This window comes from Polistes canadensis, unplaced genomic scaffold, assembly GCF_001313835.1.
Source record: "Polistes canadensis isolate GaletaPanama2010 unplaced genomic scaffold, ASM131383v1 scaffold_10, whole genome shotgun sequence".
Taxonomy (NCBI): Eukaryota; Metazoa; Arthropoda; class Insecta; order Hymenoptera; family Vespidae; genus Polistes; species Polistes canadensis.
This window is the reverse complement of record NW_014569557.1, coordinates 773,728-789,654: the sequence shown is the minus strand read 5'-3', so window position 1 is coordinate 789,654 and position 15,927 is coordinate 773,728. Positions and strand designations below refer to the sequence as shown.

The window sequence follows — 15,927 nt, the reverse complement described above, 5'->3', positions numbered from 1 at the left end:
AAAAAAGAGAAAAAATAAGAAAAAAGTTATCTTACTCTCATATTATGCGCAAATAACGGAGAAAGGAAGGTGGAAAAGGTGAAGGCGTGTGGGTGGGGTGGGGGAGTGAGGAAGACGAAGGTGTGTAATGGTATAAGTGTTACACACCGACTAGCTGATATTTGGAGGCCTCGGGAGGACCAACCAACGGCCATTGTATCTCCGTTCGCGCTCATTAAATATTAACGAGAGTCTCAATTTCTTCATTCGTTGATGAGTCGCCGCGCGCCACTCGAACCCGCATATAGATTGAAAATTAACTTATATGAGCCTCGACAAAATATATACCTTTAGGTATGCGCGCGGCCCTGCCAGTAAGATCCCTACGAACACGCGTGCGCGAACGTTCCTTACCTACAACCTACAGAACTCCCTTTTGCACTTACATACACAACTTTCTGAGCTACGATTTACACGACTATCTATATTCGTTCGTTATTTTCTCCTTATGTTGGTATAAGTTTCTCTAAGTAGGAGAGGATGTGTGCGCGAGTGTATATTCTTTATTTTCCCTTTCTTTTTCTTTTTCTTCTTCTTCTTCTTCTTCTTTTATTTCTATTCCTTTTTTTCTTCTTTTCTTTTAAAATTTTTTTATTTTTACTACTCTCCACTCTCTTTCTATCCCTACGTTCTTTCCTTCTTTTCTCCGTGTCTTCTCCAATTCACACACTGGCCACGCGATTCTCTTTCCCACCCGTTCGCCAACGTGAAATCCTTAAATACCTAATTTGATGCTAATTAGAACCAAAGCTGTTGCAGTTGCGTCCCCTTCGAGCACGCGGTCACGCTTATGATCTTTATTTTTTTCCTTTTTTTCAAAAATAATCTGAAAGCCGATACATCCTCCGGATATTATCTATTTCGCTTTTTCTCTTTCGTTAAATAATGTTTGGTTTGTAATCATCGGGGGAAATATCGAAAATGGGTTAAAAATTAGAAATAATACGAGTCAGGATGCGTGTATTTATGTATGTAACTATTTATTATATTATTGTTATTAATATTATTATTATTATTAATTATTATTATTAATATTATTATTATTAATGTTATTATTATTATTAATATCATTATTATACGATAATAGTTGCACTCGAAGGTAGCACATTAATTTGTCTATACAATTTCTTTTTTTTTTTTTTAATTTTACTTTCGTTAAACCATATCGTAAACTGGTTCATCTTTTTTTTTTTTTTTTACGAAGTTCAGACGCACATTAATCGTCGCTAAACGCTACGCGCAAGTAGTACCTAAAACGCACGACTTCAATTCGGCTCTTTTATTCGATGCAAGACGTTTTTTATTTCTATTTATTTATCTTTTCTTTTTTTTTTTCTCTGTAGGAAGTGTCGCCAAATAACGAATAAAAAATCGGGCGATCGATCTAACGATTATCTCGATTTTATTTAAATTATTTGTTTCCTTCGTTTATAGATACAAAACGTCGGATTCTATCTAAAATTATTTTCCGTGTTTTTTCTTCTTCTTCTAAAAATGTTTGCATCAATTTTTGTTCTGTTTTGCTTCTAATATACATCAACTGTTTGAGCAGTGGTCAGAGCCGTACTTACGTTCGGATTCAAAGACAGACCTGGAATGTGAACGCTTCCTCGAAACGTCGATCGATTTAGTATATCGTTAAACCGATAAATCGAACTTGTCGATTTATTTCTGATAAGATCGAGAAATTTCTCTTCTTCTTCCTTTTCTTTTTCTTTTTCTTTATATTATTTATTTTCTCGCTTATTCAAATGCGATTTGAAAAGCCGGAAGAAGAACGAACGAACGAACGAACGAACGAACGAACGATCGTACGATCGACGATCGGGAAGTGTCTGACTGGTTGTTGCCGACAACTTTCTTGAAAAAATATATCGCTTGTAATCTATTGAATTCGAACGGCTCGTGAAATTCTCCCTAATCTTAGCAGCTACACTTTGGCACGAGGAGAGGAACGCTGTTAAGACATTATTTTTTTTTTCCCTAAGTTTAACCGTCGATCGTTATTATTTATCAAAAGGTTTTCTTTCTTTTTCTTTTTTTTTTTCTTTCTTATTTTTATTTTTATTTCTCTCGTCTTCGTCACATTTCTATTATATGCAAAACTTTTTCTCTACTTTCTTTATCGACTTTTTTACTTTTCAACTATAACACACGTTCGATCCGATATTACCGTAACGTGTTTGCTAAACGACGTCTCGACGTCTCTCAAATAATTCTTTTTTTTTTTTTACGAAGAAAAATAAATAAAAAATAAAAGAGGAAGATGTGACGAACGAAAATTGGTCAGAAAAATGCCGAATTTTTACTCGTTGTCGCCGAATTGAACACGTACGAACGAAAATAATTAAATTTCATTTATCCATGTAGGAAAAATTCGTTAACATTTTTTTTTTATCGGGATTCTTGATGTATTCGATAATAATTAGAAATAATTAATATCGAGGTTCTATTTGAGAGAATGAATTTATTCGTCGATGATCGTTAATCGTGTTCTAATGGCGTTTCTCTCTCACATCTAAGTACTTAAACAGGAGTACGTTTTCCACGAGAGAGAGAGAGAGAGAGAAAGAGAGAGAGAGAGAGAGAGACAGAGAGAGAGTGACTATCGTTTAGAAACCCTTTGGTAATTAAAATGTGCATGGAACTATGGTTATTATCACTTATCTTTTAAAGCTAATCTCTCGTCTCTTCTCCTTTTTTTCTATAAGAATTTTCCCGAGTCAACGATAAAGACTTCTCTATATCTCTGTTTATTTATTTTAAACGAAAATTCAATTTCTTCGTGAATAATTTTGTCGATGGGGTTTTCTTTTCTTTTTTTTTTTTTTTTTTTGGTTCAAAAAATGTATTCGAAGAATGATAAATAATAAAGGATTTCCACGAGTATCCTTGACCGTTATCATCAGGAGTTTTCACTAATTGGACGTTAACGTCCTTCGATGATAAGAAAAAAAAAAAAAAGAGAGAAGTCCGTATCTTCTTCCTTGACGTTTTCTCATCCAAGATGGCTGGAGAGGGTACTATAACCGTCTTCCTCCATCTCAAGCCGTCGTCAGTAGAGATCGGAAAAAGAGACCTGAGAGGAAACACCGGAATGCAAATGATGAAGGGCGTGCAACTCTTCCATCGAGGTCGAGGGCATGCTGTTACTGTCACCTAGGATGCTAACGGGCGGAGCGACGTTTGGTGAACCTGCTGTACTCGATGACACCGGAGTACCAGGACAACCAACGTTACTGCTTGCTCCGCTACCCTCTTGCCGCATCATATTCCGCCGCCATTTTGCGCGTGCGTTTTGGAACCATACCTGCGTGGAAAGTATTATATCTACAAATGTCGACCTTTTTCTTCGTAATACGCGAAATTAGATTTTTTCCCTTATTATTTCTCAAGGAACGTATATTTTTAACGAGTACAATTTTCAAACACTCCTCTTATCACCAAAGAAACGAATCAAATATTTTACGCTTGAATGCCCTTTTTTTTAATTTAATTTAATTTAATTTAATTCTTATTCTCACTTCGATATTCTTTTTTTGTTGTTGTATTTCTTTAATCTCGAGCACCCCCGTACGATCGAATGAAATTACGGACGTACCGCAATCGCGATCGTCCCCTTCTCACCTGAAGCACCCTCTTCGAGAGACCCGTCTTCTGCGCCAATTGCTTCAGATCTTTAGCATCTGGATTCTGGTTTATCGCGAAGTAGTTCTTCATAGTTCTCAGCTGATGATGCTTGAAGCTCGTACGCATGCGTTTCGTTCTTTGGCTCTGATGAACGGGTCCGGGCGAGCCTACGGATGCGTCGTACGCCGCGAGCGATTCCATCGACGATGATAATTCGGTCGGATGTAGTAATTCTGAAACAACGAGACGGACAACAAGATGCTTTCCATCTATCACTGGGCCGACCGATTAAATATATACATATAAATATATATATTTATCAATGCTTTACACACTTATCGATTTATCTAGAATCAAATGAAACTCGTATTCTCTCGCACGACGTCCTATTATTATATATTTTACAAATATACGATAATAAAAATCAATTTAAATGACAAATCCTTTAAACCATTATTATACCATCCAAAAAATACTAATAAAATTCAGATTGAAAAAATAATATCCTTTAGACCAGTTCATTCCATTTATCGTTATTGCTCAACGTTATTTCCTATCGTTTTGTGAAATCAACTTTGATCGGAATCGAGGAAGGAAGGTGGGAATCGACCGAGTAGAATCTGGAACGGGGATTGGAAGTCGCATAAATCCGTTGGATGGAATCGAAACTGGTCGACGATGTCGCGAAACCGTATTTTCTCCTCGTTCCCCGACCGAAGAAAGACTTCGGCCGAAGGATCGGAACGAACGAATTCATTTTTCCGTCGAACGTGCTCCGTCGTCGAACGGGACAAGGCAAAAAAGTATGTAGGTATCGAGGGAGCAGCAACAACCAAAACGGGGGGAGGGGGAGCGGGGGAGACTGGCAAGGAGTAAGAACAAGAGGAAGAGGGGAATGAGGGGGAAGAGACTCGCGTTCTGTGCCATCGAAGAGAGTCGCGATTGTTGCGCACCGGCGGAGCGAAGAAACGCATCCAATAAATAAGACGACGAGGGTAACCATTGAATTCGATCGAGAGAAAGAACGGGTTCCAACGACGAGGAAAGATAGCTCGTGGTGGTGCTGCCAATGCTAGTGGTGGTGGTGCTGGTGCTGGTGGTGGTGGTGGTGGCCTCGGCCACGAAGGGCTCGGATCTGCGGAGGGTTCGGTGGAAGGTTCGGTAGAGGGGGAGGATATCCCAGAAGTAAATCCCCGAGCACGTATCCGCCATTACTGTTTATTGTTCCGAACTTCCATTCCCTCGCGTTCGACGATCTCTGAGCATCGCGAAAGGGAAAGAGAAATAAAAGAAATAAAAGAAGGAAAGAAAAAGAAAGAAAGAGAGAGAGAGAGAGAGAGAAAACGAGATAGAGAAGAATTCTCACCGCGAATATCGTTTTTCTTACGCGAGAATGAAAAAGGGAGCGAGAGAGAGAGAGAGAGAGAGATAAAGGTGAACGATCTCTTATCCTTTTCCCGTTCTCCATATAGGAATCGAACGGAATGCATCCGAAAGTTAAATGTTCATATTCTTCTCGCGTTTTACTCACGATCGTACGTGAGAGAAAAGGGAAGCTGAAAGGATTCGAAGATTTCATTGTACAAGAATGAGATTACAATTTGTCAAGGCGGAGGTTAGAAGGGCGCAAAAGAGAAAGCAAGCGGTAAAAGGTAGATACGAAAGAGAAAAAGAGAAAGAGAATGAGAGATAAGTAGAAAGAGAGAAAGAAAATAAGAATAAGAATAAGAATAAGAAGAATAAGAAGACAGAAGAACGGTAGAGGGTATAAAAAAAAAGTTGAACGAGCCGGCATTGTGGACGGCCGGCCATTCTGCTAGCAGTGGCCACGTATTGGCCGCGACAGCATTCTTTTCCGGGCAGATCGGCCAATCGATGCATCTCCGTGCCGATACCCATCTGTCACTGTCCGCGTATGCCCCCTAGCCGTTTTCTCTCTCTCACTCTCTCTCTTTCTTTCTATCTCTCTTTCAGTTCTTCTCTTCTTCCTCTTATTCTTCTTCTTCTTCTTCTTCTTCTTCTTCTTCTTCTTTCGTCGAGCGTAACCGCGTGCAATCGGTCGCAGACGTATGCGAGCGAAATCTGTTTAGATCGACGATGTGCTCGTACAAAGATAGAGAAAGAGCTATAGATATATATATGTACCAAGCTGGTATGCGAGAAAGATAGAAAGAAAAAAGTATCGAGAGTCGTCGTAGATTCGCGATTAAGGAGACGAGACTCGATCTGCCGATAAATCGTTCTCTTTCTCTCTCTCTCTCTCTTTGTGTCTTTCCTTCTATATCTAGGAAGAGTGCACAAGCTTCGATCGTTCCGATCCATCGATCTGATCTCGATCGATCGAACGATCGTACTTCCTCCAGTCAATATTATTTCTCTTCCTCTTTCACGTTTTCGGCAAAAGTTTTCGTCCACGTGGTTCTTGAAAAACGTCATCGATCCACCGGATTGTAAAGACGCGTCGTTAACGACGTTAATGGTTTACCTGGACTCGCTGATTTTTATCGGAAACGCGAATGGATTTACTCTCTCTCTCTCTCTCTCTCTCTCTTTTTCTCTTTTCTACTGGCATCGCCAAGAATGGCCGAGGCGAAGACGTGGAGAAAAACGAAAGCGTTCGTCGCGAGTTGTCGGGACGTTGCGTAAGCGCGACGTTCCATGCCCGATCGAGTAGAAAATCTTTACCGAACAAGTTTAGCGTCGTGTGTGAGATTTCTTTCTCTATTTCTTCTTTTTTCTTTTTTTTTTCTTTCATTCCTTTTAATCCTACTACCTCGTCTCTCTTCCGTTTTTAACTCTCAACTTATCTTCCCTTTTCTATCTTATTTTCTGTTATCTCTTTTTTTGTCTACCGATTAAATACGTAAGAGGAGAAGGATTAGATCATCCTTAAGTGTAAATTTCTTAAACGACCTTGACGAAAACGAATGGGATGAAGAAAAAGGTGAAAAGATGATGATGATGATGATGATGATGATGATGATGACGGTATCGAAGGAGAAAGAATCATACCACCTTTCTCCTTCTCTCCTCTCGATTCTTTCGATCTGTCGCGGGAACGTCGACGCGTTTTCAAGGATTTGCCGACCGTCGAGAATCAGGGGAGAGACATCCAGACGGGATAATTCGAAATCTCTCGAACGAAGCAAAAAGTGTCCCAATTATATATAAGGACAATAAAACGCCGGGAGAGGAGTCCTGACGGGGACAAGTCGGCTGGTTCCCACCCTATCTTTCTCTTTCCCTTCTCTCTTTTCTCTTTTTCTTTTATTCTTTCTCTTTCTCTTAAAGCCGCAACAGGGAGAACTTCATGGACGATTTTATGGCTGTTGGTCGTAAATTCCAACCGGTAGTCCGAGAGCGATCCTCCTTTGCTCTGATCGCACGTCGATTATAAAATAACTGAGAATCACGCGTATGTATATATGTATATATGTACACGTACACATAGACATCTCTTCTCACGAACGAGACTCTAAACTCGAGCAAAGTCAAGTTTGCTTTCGCCGTTTCGTGAAATCGTAAAGATGCGAGAAAGTGGCAATCGAAGGAACGAAATCAGGACGATATATTCTAAGAGAGAATAATTATTGGCGCTCTCGTATTCTCGAGATCCTTTTCGATAGTTAATTTATCGTTTCACCGTTAAGAAAAGTCAACTGAAAAATCAGCGAACGCAACGCAACGCAACGCAACTCAACGACAACGCAAAAAAGCAAACAAAAAAAGTACAACGAAATGATGTAGAATAGCGTGGGATCGTATATGGTTCGCGTATTGTAAAATGCAACGCGAAAAAAAAAAAAAGAATAAAAACAAAAAGAAATAGAAAAAGAAAGATCGTTGTAACGCGTGTCGGCTTCGTTAGAAACTACGTTTGGAGACTCGGTCGCATTTGAAATACGAAATATATAAAGAATTAAAAATGCGATTCATTCGTTGCAACGAGATTAAAGAGAATATCCGATGAGTGGAATCGTAGAAAACAGCTGCGTAGCGTGCGAGAATTTATTAAAGAATTCCGTGTGTCGATGGGAGAAAGAAAAAGAGGCCGAGGGGGAAGGAATAAAGAACGTTACGGCGTACGGTTAACGAGGCAAGTGCGAACGAATCTCGCGATTCGTACTTGCCGATTCTCGAAAGCTCGTGCAAATGTTTGCGCGCCTAAGGAACGAGCCATTATGCTCATTGCTCGGCAAATAATGCAACTCCCTCGACTAACCTGCTCGAATACGCGAACGAACGAATGAACGAACGAACGAGTATATGTAGGATATTAGAGAGAGAGGGAGAGAGAGTGGGGAGAAGAAGGAGACTCGACGCGGATATAGAGTGCGTACCTACACCACGTGTTCCTATGGTTTTAAGGCCGACATTTGAAAGCAACCCCTATTTACCATCCGGTCCAATTAGGGTATATCCCTCTCTAACATCGACATTTACGATTAGGTCGTCGCGAAGCTTTCATCGGTTAGTCTCGTTACATGATCTCTCGACGATTATACAAAGTATGTATGTATGTATGTATATATGTATTTGCATGAATTGTTTATCGTAATTGTCTCGTTAAATGGAAGGAACGGTCCATTTGATTTCACTTTCATGGATTAGTAATATGTATGCATTTATTGTTACGAACGAGTTCAGAGACGTTCGTAGTCGGAACGAGTAGATTATTTTGCAGGTGTCGAGATTTGTTTGTATAAACAATAACAAGCGTCAAGATAGACAAGTTACGGCCTACGTTCAAAACTATATTTGTTATTTTCTTATTAGCGTTAGAAAATTTGTATAATTATTATTAGATTTTAAGAATAATGCAACGTATGTATGTATATGTGTATACAGGGGGATTAGGCGAATGATCGAAGATTGTCGGAGATTCGCTCACCCAGCGCTCCGGCGGCCAGCCTCATCGTAACAGGAAGCTCGGACCCGGTGACTTCGGAAAGTTTCCTCTTCCTTGGTCTTCCCTTCTGTACCGTTCCCGAGGACGCGATCGGACTCTGCTCGGCCGTGCTGTAATAAGCCGGAAGCGGCGAGACTCCCGGCGAACCGATGTCGTCGATGCTGCCAGTGCCGCTTCCGTAATCCCCGGCGCAGCAAAGCAACTCGTAGTGCGGTCTTGGGATCGACGAGCTCGTCATTCGTGAACCTTGCTGTCGAGTATTCGATTCGCGAGCCTTCGTTATCTTACCGAGTTCGTTCGACGAGACGATCGCCAAACTTACTTACAAGTCTTTTTTCTTTTTCTTTTTCTTTTTATTTTTCTTTTTCTTTTTATTATTATTTTCTTTTCCCTTCTCTCTCTCCGTCTTCCTTTCTCATATACACTACTAATAATCACGAACAACATCGTAAACGATCGACCAAACGAATACGATCTCATCATAATCGAACTTATGAAAATAATCGATCCGTCAAGACGATCCGATCCGGCAGCACGCGAGGAGCGTCGTGCGTGATCACTGTCTGTCAATTGATCGGGGCCGTTTCTCCGATCTACGATCTCGGTCTCGTCGGTCGAACTCGTTGATAACAAAGAGACGGCCTTTGGATAACGCTAATCATCGGGCTCGTATTTATCTCACCTACAATATACCAAGCCGTCTCTCTGCCCAAAATGATCGCCTTTGTTCAATGGTATACCGCAGGAAGCGCAAGTAAAGCAGGCCACGTGGTAGACCAGGTCCCGTGCTCTCATCACCAGCTCCGAAGGAAAGATCCCAGCACGGCACCGGGAACATCTCGATACCGCGAACAATCTGTAACGATTAATTAAACGTATGTTTTTACAAATTTTTTCATAATCATTCTTATTTATTTTCTCTACGACATTATATGATAAATCAATAAGTGTTTCTTTGAGTTTGATATTTAGGATAAGTCGTTATTAAGGATTCCGTAGGGGGATCATTTCTACATCGTAAGCAATGAATAATTGACAAACGAAGGAAGAAGATGTCAATTGTCGAGGAAAATGTATTTATCGAACAATGGTTAATATTTCATACGTTTGGAAAGATATACGAGATCATAGTTTAGCCTATCTGCATTCTGCTCGTCCCTGTTATGCAGTCGTGCGTTAAACGTCGTCGTTCGATAATATCGCGAATAGTCTGCCGACACCTTGATGATTACTGCATTCAAATAGAAACATAAATTCAATTATAAATAATAATAAATGTCACACGGTTGTGTAATAATATCGATCGTTTATTAAAAATATCGATCCAATAAAATATAACAATCGTATTTTAACTTTGAACGGTAAAGAACAAAATTTCACATCCGATTAAAATTAATTTCTTCGTAAGAGTAGAAAATTTAATGAGTTTTTACAAAAGTACCGAGTTAGTCACGTACACGTCGAAAGAGTAGTTACGAAACCGTGCATCGAGTTGGCTCGATTTTACAAATCGTATTCTCGCGTATTCGTCATGCGAGCGACCTCCAGCATTTGAAACGGCACACCAAAATTGGCACACAAGGAACCAGTAACTAAACGCGTATGTTCTCGTTAATAGAAAAAGGCTAGACCTAGATAGGAAAAGAGTCGATTCTTGGCAATGCCCATATCACGTAGCAACGATCGAAACATAAGAAGGCACGCGTTATAATAGTTTCCGAAGCGCGAACAACAGAAAGAGAACGAACTAGAGGAAAAGAAAGAAAGAGAAAGAGAAACGAAGAAGAAACAGCAAAGAGGAAGAGGGTGAGAGAGAGAGAGAGAGAAGGAGGGAAAGAGAGAGACAAAGGGGGTGGCCTGGATCTGGATCGTTGCATATTGCATGGGAGGCCGTTCTGTTCTTCCCTAACGAAGCAGAAACTACCGGAGAGATACCGGACGTTCTTCTTCCTCCCTTGCGTGGAATTCTGGATATATTATCGCGTAAGTACAACTTTACTGTGGCATAACAACAAGAACAAGAACAACAACAACAACAACAACTACAACAACGATCGAATTATCTTTCAATACAACAATCTAGCGTTCGATTTAATTTGAGATAAAACACTATTCTTATTATTTAAACTTAAAAAAACATTACGATCATCTTTGCATTATAACTCGATGATATTTACAAAAGCACGAAAATATTAGATCCGTTTATTCCGGATCTACTTGACCAAAGTGGAAGATTCACTTTGTTCGCGAATAGAAACAAAGCAACGTGGAAGTTGCTCATGGAAACATTATACGGCGAATTATCGAGGATAATGGTTCGCGAAAGGCGATGCAAGATTCGGTTTCGGTCCCCATTCTTCTTTCCTTTCTCTCTTTCCTTTGGCCCGTTCCTGTTTTCTACGTATGCTTTCGCATTTCAGTATTTATTGGGGTAGCTTCGAATTTGCATAGGAGCGTCACTTCTGTCCCACACCCGTATGTCCCAAAAGCTTGGCCAACCTCCCAACCTCCCTCCTTCCCCTACCTCCTCCTACCAACTTCGACTTCCTCCGGACCACACAAAATCTATACTAATGGGTGTCTCTAGGGTGCGGTGGATATCCAAGCCCGAACCTTAAATTCCGCGCGCGTTCGGTGATATACTCTTCGATAAAGTTAAGCTAGGCTACTCGGAACTTTGTTTTCATCTTAAATCCATATTAAATCGATGGATAATATCTTTCGAAGAGAATCAAACATGTTCCTGCTGCTGCTGTTGTTGTTGGTGCTGGGAACTAACTAACAGAGTACTGCTCATCGAACAATCGTATCACGTTTGCTGAGTTATTTCTACGATTAAAAAGATGTAACAGATTTTTCTTTTCATTCTTATAAATAAAATGAAAAAGAATATCTATCAAGAAGAAAGGTATTTCTATATACTAAGGAAGCCCTTAAGGGATATAAAAAAATGCATACCTATTCTCTCTTCTTTCTGAAGTTTAACTTTGGATGGACTTTAGGAACAAGGAGAGCGACGTAATCTTCTTAGCCAAGGGAATAAAGCTAACCTGTAGTAATCCTCTTTGCAGTAAATGTTGCCGTCCCTAGCGAAACAAGTGCGTTCGCCGGCGAGAGGCATCCGGCAGTGACCGCAACGAAGACAACCGCAGTGCCAGGCACGATCGGCTGCCTTTAGGTACCAACGTTCAGCTATCTCCCTTCCGCACCCACCGCAGCCAAGGGTGCTATCTGAACTGTTGCTCTCCGCCGTGCCAACCGGACGGTTGCTGTTCAAAGCACCATCCCCAGCAGGGGGAGTACTACTTCCGCAGCCGACTTCCTTCAGCATCTCGCCATGACCCAGCGCTGTCTCCACCAGTACATTCTGCAAACACCATCAACGACATCGCCGATCCATTTCCGTTTCCCTCTTTCTCTATCTCTATTTATCTATCTCTCTTTTGTTATATTTATTTTATTTCTTTCTCTCTATTTTCTTTTTTTTTCGCATCATTCAATTTGATCATCCGGCTCCGACTCTATCGTTTCCCGATACGCACTCATCAAAGAAGACTAGCACACTGCCGTATTTCATTTTATTTATTTTCACGTACATTCCCGAGCTTTCAAACTCTCTCTCTCTCTCTCTCTCTCTCTCTCTCTCTCTCTCTCTCTCTCTCTCTCTCTCTCTCTCTCTATGCGGATTCGCGACCGATATTGATTATACTGGAAAAACCGATGAAACGTAGAAAGAGAGAGAGAACGATAGATAGGCTTTACGTACACGGATCTCAGATATTATTGCACCCGACGATTAAATATATCTCTCTATATATATTTGTATAAAAAATATATAAATAAAAATATGATTATCTCGTTTTATATATACGCGTTAAAATATCTATTTCCCTTAAAAATTGTCAGTCGTGTCAAGGACTCGAACCCTCGGAGGAACGGGTGAACGACTACGTTCATTCAGGACACACTTCTTAGTAGCACACGCAAGAACCAATGAATGAAAACAATTCGTGACTGCTGTCCCGTTAATGAATGACTCCCGGGGTAGAGGTTTCTCTCTTTCTCTCTCTCTTTCTCTTACTCGTACACTCACTCGCTCGTTCGTTCGTTCTTTCGTTCGTTCGTTCGTTCGTTCGTTCGTTCGCTCGCTTGCTTGCTCGCTTGCTCGCTCAGTTTCGAATCGGCCGCGAGCTAATTAGTAGAACCTTGCGGATCGCCACAATAACTCAGCGTCCTTTACGAGCGCCGGCTGCACGTGATTTCCGCGAGTTAAATGGAAGGTGACATTGCCTGGAATCACTGTACACCTTGTTACGAAGAAGCTGACGCCTTCCGCCGCCGGGAAATAAAAAGGATTTCTCTCGTTGCTTCTTTCTTTTTTTTTCCTTTTTCTTTTATTTATATTTTTATTTTCCTCTTTTCTCTTGTTAATTCCTTACTTTTTCTTTTTTCCTTCACGTTTTTTATTGTTCTCTTTTTTTTCATTGACAGGTGTTGTCCGATATAAAGTGAAACGATGCAAGAGAAAGAGAGAGTGAGAGTAAAATATAAAGACAAATGATTTCTCGTTCCTAACGAAAAGAAAAGAAAAGAAAAGAAAACGAATCGATGATTCGATGACGAGTAACTTTTGATCAGATATTTTAATGTATATACACTATTGACAATTTAATATTTAATCCAATCGATAATCCCGTGTTGGTAGTTCGCGTCGTATTAAATTAATCACCGTTACGCGCGTAAAGAAGCAAAATAATGTAAGTTAAAAAATGAAAAATCTTCGTGCCCGGACACTGTCAAGGACTTTTAAGCAAAAGGGAAGAGAGTCCGATCTCTCTGAGGCGTTCTGGGAAGTAGGACGAGTAGTAGTTCGTGGCTTCGTTCCGTGTCACACTTCGTCCTGGATTCTCTCTGTCATTCCCCGGCGTAAAAGCAGCCCTCGGTCTTTGAGAAATTTTAATGATCGTCGGCTTCTCTTCCGATGCGTTCTTACCTACCTGAGCTCGGTTAACCAGCTGGAAACGCGGCGGTGGATTCCGCCGGTTCTCTTGCCGCCGTTGATGCTGTCGTCCGACGCTCCGATCGTGTCGTTGCAGAGAGAAAGACAGAAAGAAAGAGAAAGAGAAAGAGAGAGAGAGAGAGAGAGAAAGAGAGAACGACGTGGCCGATCGACGCGAATTTATCCTTCCGATAAATCACCAAGAGAACTCTCGAAGAAGAAGAAGAAGAAGAAGAAGAAGAAGAACTTTAGCCTCTCCGGTTTGAGTTCAAAGACTGCCTCGTACGACGGACACTTTGTGAGAAAAATTGCGTCTTCGACTTGTAAGAATAAAAAAAAATGGAACTTCGAAATTCATTCGTTCGCGAGTTAGACGCGTACGTCGATTTTCAAATAAAACTTAACCGGAGACTTCTGCACCATTGGCAGGATAAACTTAAGCGGATTTCTTCCGTCGGTCACGTCGAGCATAGCTCGATAGCATCTTTGCGTAAAGTCGTAGCACAAGATTCTTAAGAGATATCACCAAAAAGTGTTAAAGCCCTTCGTTCTTGATACGAGCAAAAAAAACACTGTCCACCAGAAAGGATGAGAGGATGAGGTGGTGGGAGCTGGGGAGGGAATGGGGGGTTGAGGGTAGCGGTAAAGGAGAAATCGTGGCACGAAGTCGTAGGTAGCAAGTAGTATCTTCTTCTTTGGCGTTGAACAGGATCCTTGCGTTGGTTCACACGATCCTTATTTCTTTTTTTCTTCTTCCTCTTCTCTCTCTTTCTTTCTTGTTCTCCCAAAAGGAAACCAATAAAAAATAGAATCAACCGGGAAGAAAAAAAAGTAACGAACGATCACTGCAATCGAACTGCAATCACCGACGTGGGGGCGAGGTTAGGCGAGGCGGGCGGGCGGGCGGGCGGAGGGGGAGAGAGGGGAACGAAGAAGAAAGGTTCAGCTTGTTCGAAGAGTACGGAACGGAAGGAGAGAACTGAAAGGCGTATAGGACAAAGAGAAGTCGCGTCTGTACGAGAAAGCGAAGGAGGAGGAGTAGAAGGATGTGTAAAAGGAGGAGGAGGAGGAAGAAAAAGAATAGAGGAGCAGCGATAGCGCGAAATGCGATCCAAGTTGGGGTTCGAGGGGGGTGCGAGCGAGTGAACGAACGAACCGAACGAACGAACCGAACGAACGAACCGAACGAACCGAACCGAACGAACAAGTGAAACAGCAGGAGCGCGAGCGCGCGCGCGCACGCGTTCTTACGATAGATATGGGAAAAGTGTAGCAGTTAAAAAAAAGTACGGTGTGCCGGAGGTTTGCTGGTGGTCTATGCGCACGCGAAGGGAAACCGCTATCCGCCGTCACTTTCGTTAATATTGCGATCCCCTGGCCCGTGGAGGCCGCGGCGTCGTGGCCCAGGGCCGGACGTCAAGAGGAGAGAAAAGAGGGCTTGACGTTCCCGACGCTGCCACCGTTCTTGAATATACCTAAATGTCAGGGGTGGGGTTCGCCGGACGACCATTCGGAGGGGGTGCGGAGACGCTTTAGGAACCTTCGCGTTTGCGCCCTGCAATTTATTTCCCTCGCGTTTGCGCGTACCCCCCCAGTCTCACCGCTCTCTGCATATCTCTCTCACTCTCTCTCTCTCTCTCTCTCCTTTTCTCTCTCTCTTTCTCCCTCTCAAACATCGAGCAGCAACGACGGCAGCCAGCTCTACGACGTCGACCGTCGTAGTAACGTCGAATTCCTCTCTCTCTCTCTCTCACTCTCTCTATCTCTATGCGTTTAACATCCTTGATTCATTTTCGAACTAACGAAAGATCCCTCCATCAATCATCGTTATCGATCGTGAAGATGATCATTCTTGTCGTTCGTCGTATTAAATAAGAGAGATGATTCTATGTTTGTTTAAACAAAATATATACATATATATACATATATATATATATATATGCTAAAAATGATTTCAGATAGTTAGTTTGGTTGACAAGATTGAATCGAATTTATGTTAGAGGGTATAGACGCGATGGATCTCTTTCGATCAGGAGGGAGGGGAATATTTAAGAAACAATTTGTAAACGTGTATGCGTGACTGACGCGCGACAAACCCATTCGCGTGTCACGTCATTTCTCTTTACAAGCACGAGTATTCCTCTCTCTCTCTCTCTCTCTCTCTCTCTCTGTATCTCTTTCTCATTCTGTCTCTCTCTTTCTCTTCCCATTGAGATCCCCCGATTGCAAATTAATTGAGAGTGAAATGTGAACGCACGGTAAACGCTTTGAGAACGATGTCGACACGCTGGAGGCGCTAATCATGAATAATGAATGCTCGACCGCGACCGTGGCTTAGAACGTTTTATGA

At 41.6% G+C, this 15,927-nt stretch overlaps 1 protein-coding gene across 2 annotated transcripts; it reads right to left on the bottom strand.

The window, feature by feature from the left end:
• Positions 1 to 1,167: 1,167 nt before the first annotated feature.
• Positions 1,168 to 15,035, bottom strand: LOC106792831 (LIM/homeobox protein Lhx2-like). Of its 2 annotated transcripts, none has more exons than XM_014759360.1 (6): positions 13,576 to 15,035; positions 11,629 to 11,945; positions 9,261 to 9,434; positions 8,561 to 8,793; positions 3,667 to 3,902; positions 1,168 to 3,349 (listed from the first exon to the last, which is right to left on the bottom strand). In XM_014759360.1, exons 2-6 carry the CDS (start codon positions 11,907 to 11,909, stop codon positions 3,095 to 3,097), a joined length of 1,179 nt encoding a protein of 392 aa, XP_014614846.1. In that variant the 5' UTR covers positions 11,910 to 11,945; positions 13,576 to 15,035; the 3' UTR covers positions 1,168 to 3,094. The 2 variants fall into 2 exon arrangements, with proteins under 2 accessions (XP_014614846.1, XP_014614853.1); XM_014759367.1 differs by having other exon boundaries at positions 14,868 to 15,035.
• Between the last annotated feature and the right edge of the window lie 892 nt (positions 15,036 to 15,927).

Excerpts from the sequence above, each read along its gene's own strand:
- LOC106792831 (XM_014759360.1), bottom strand. The coding sequence starts at position 11,909 with ATGCTGAAGGAAGTCGGCTGCGGAAGTAGTACTCCCCCTGCTGGGGAT. Across the intron at positions 9,435-11,628 it reads TGCAAAGAGGATTACTACAG|ATTGTTCGCGGTATCGAGAT; the intron begins GTTAGCTTTATT and ends TAATCGTTACAG. Across the intron at positions 3,350-3,666 it reads TCTCGAAGAGGGTGCTTCAG|GTATGGTTCCAAAACGCACG; the intron begins GTGAGAAGGGGA and ends CTTTCCACGCAG.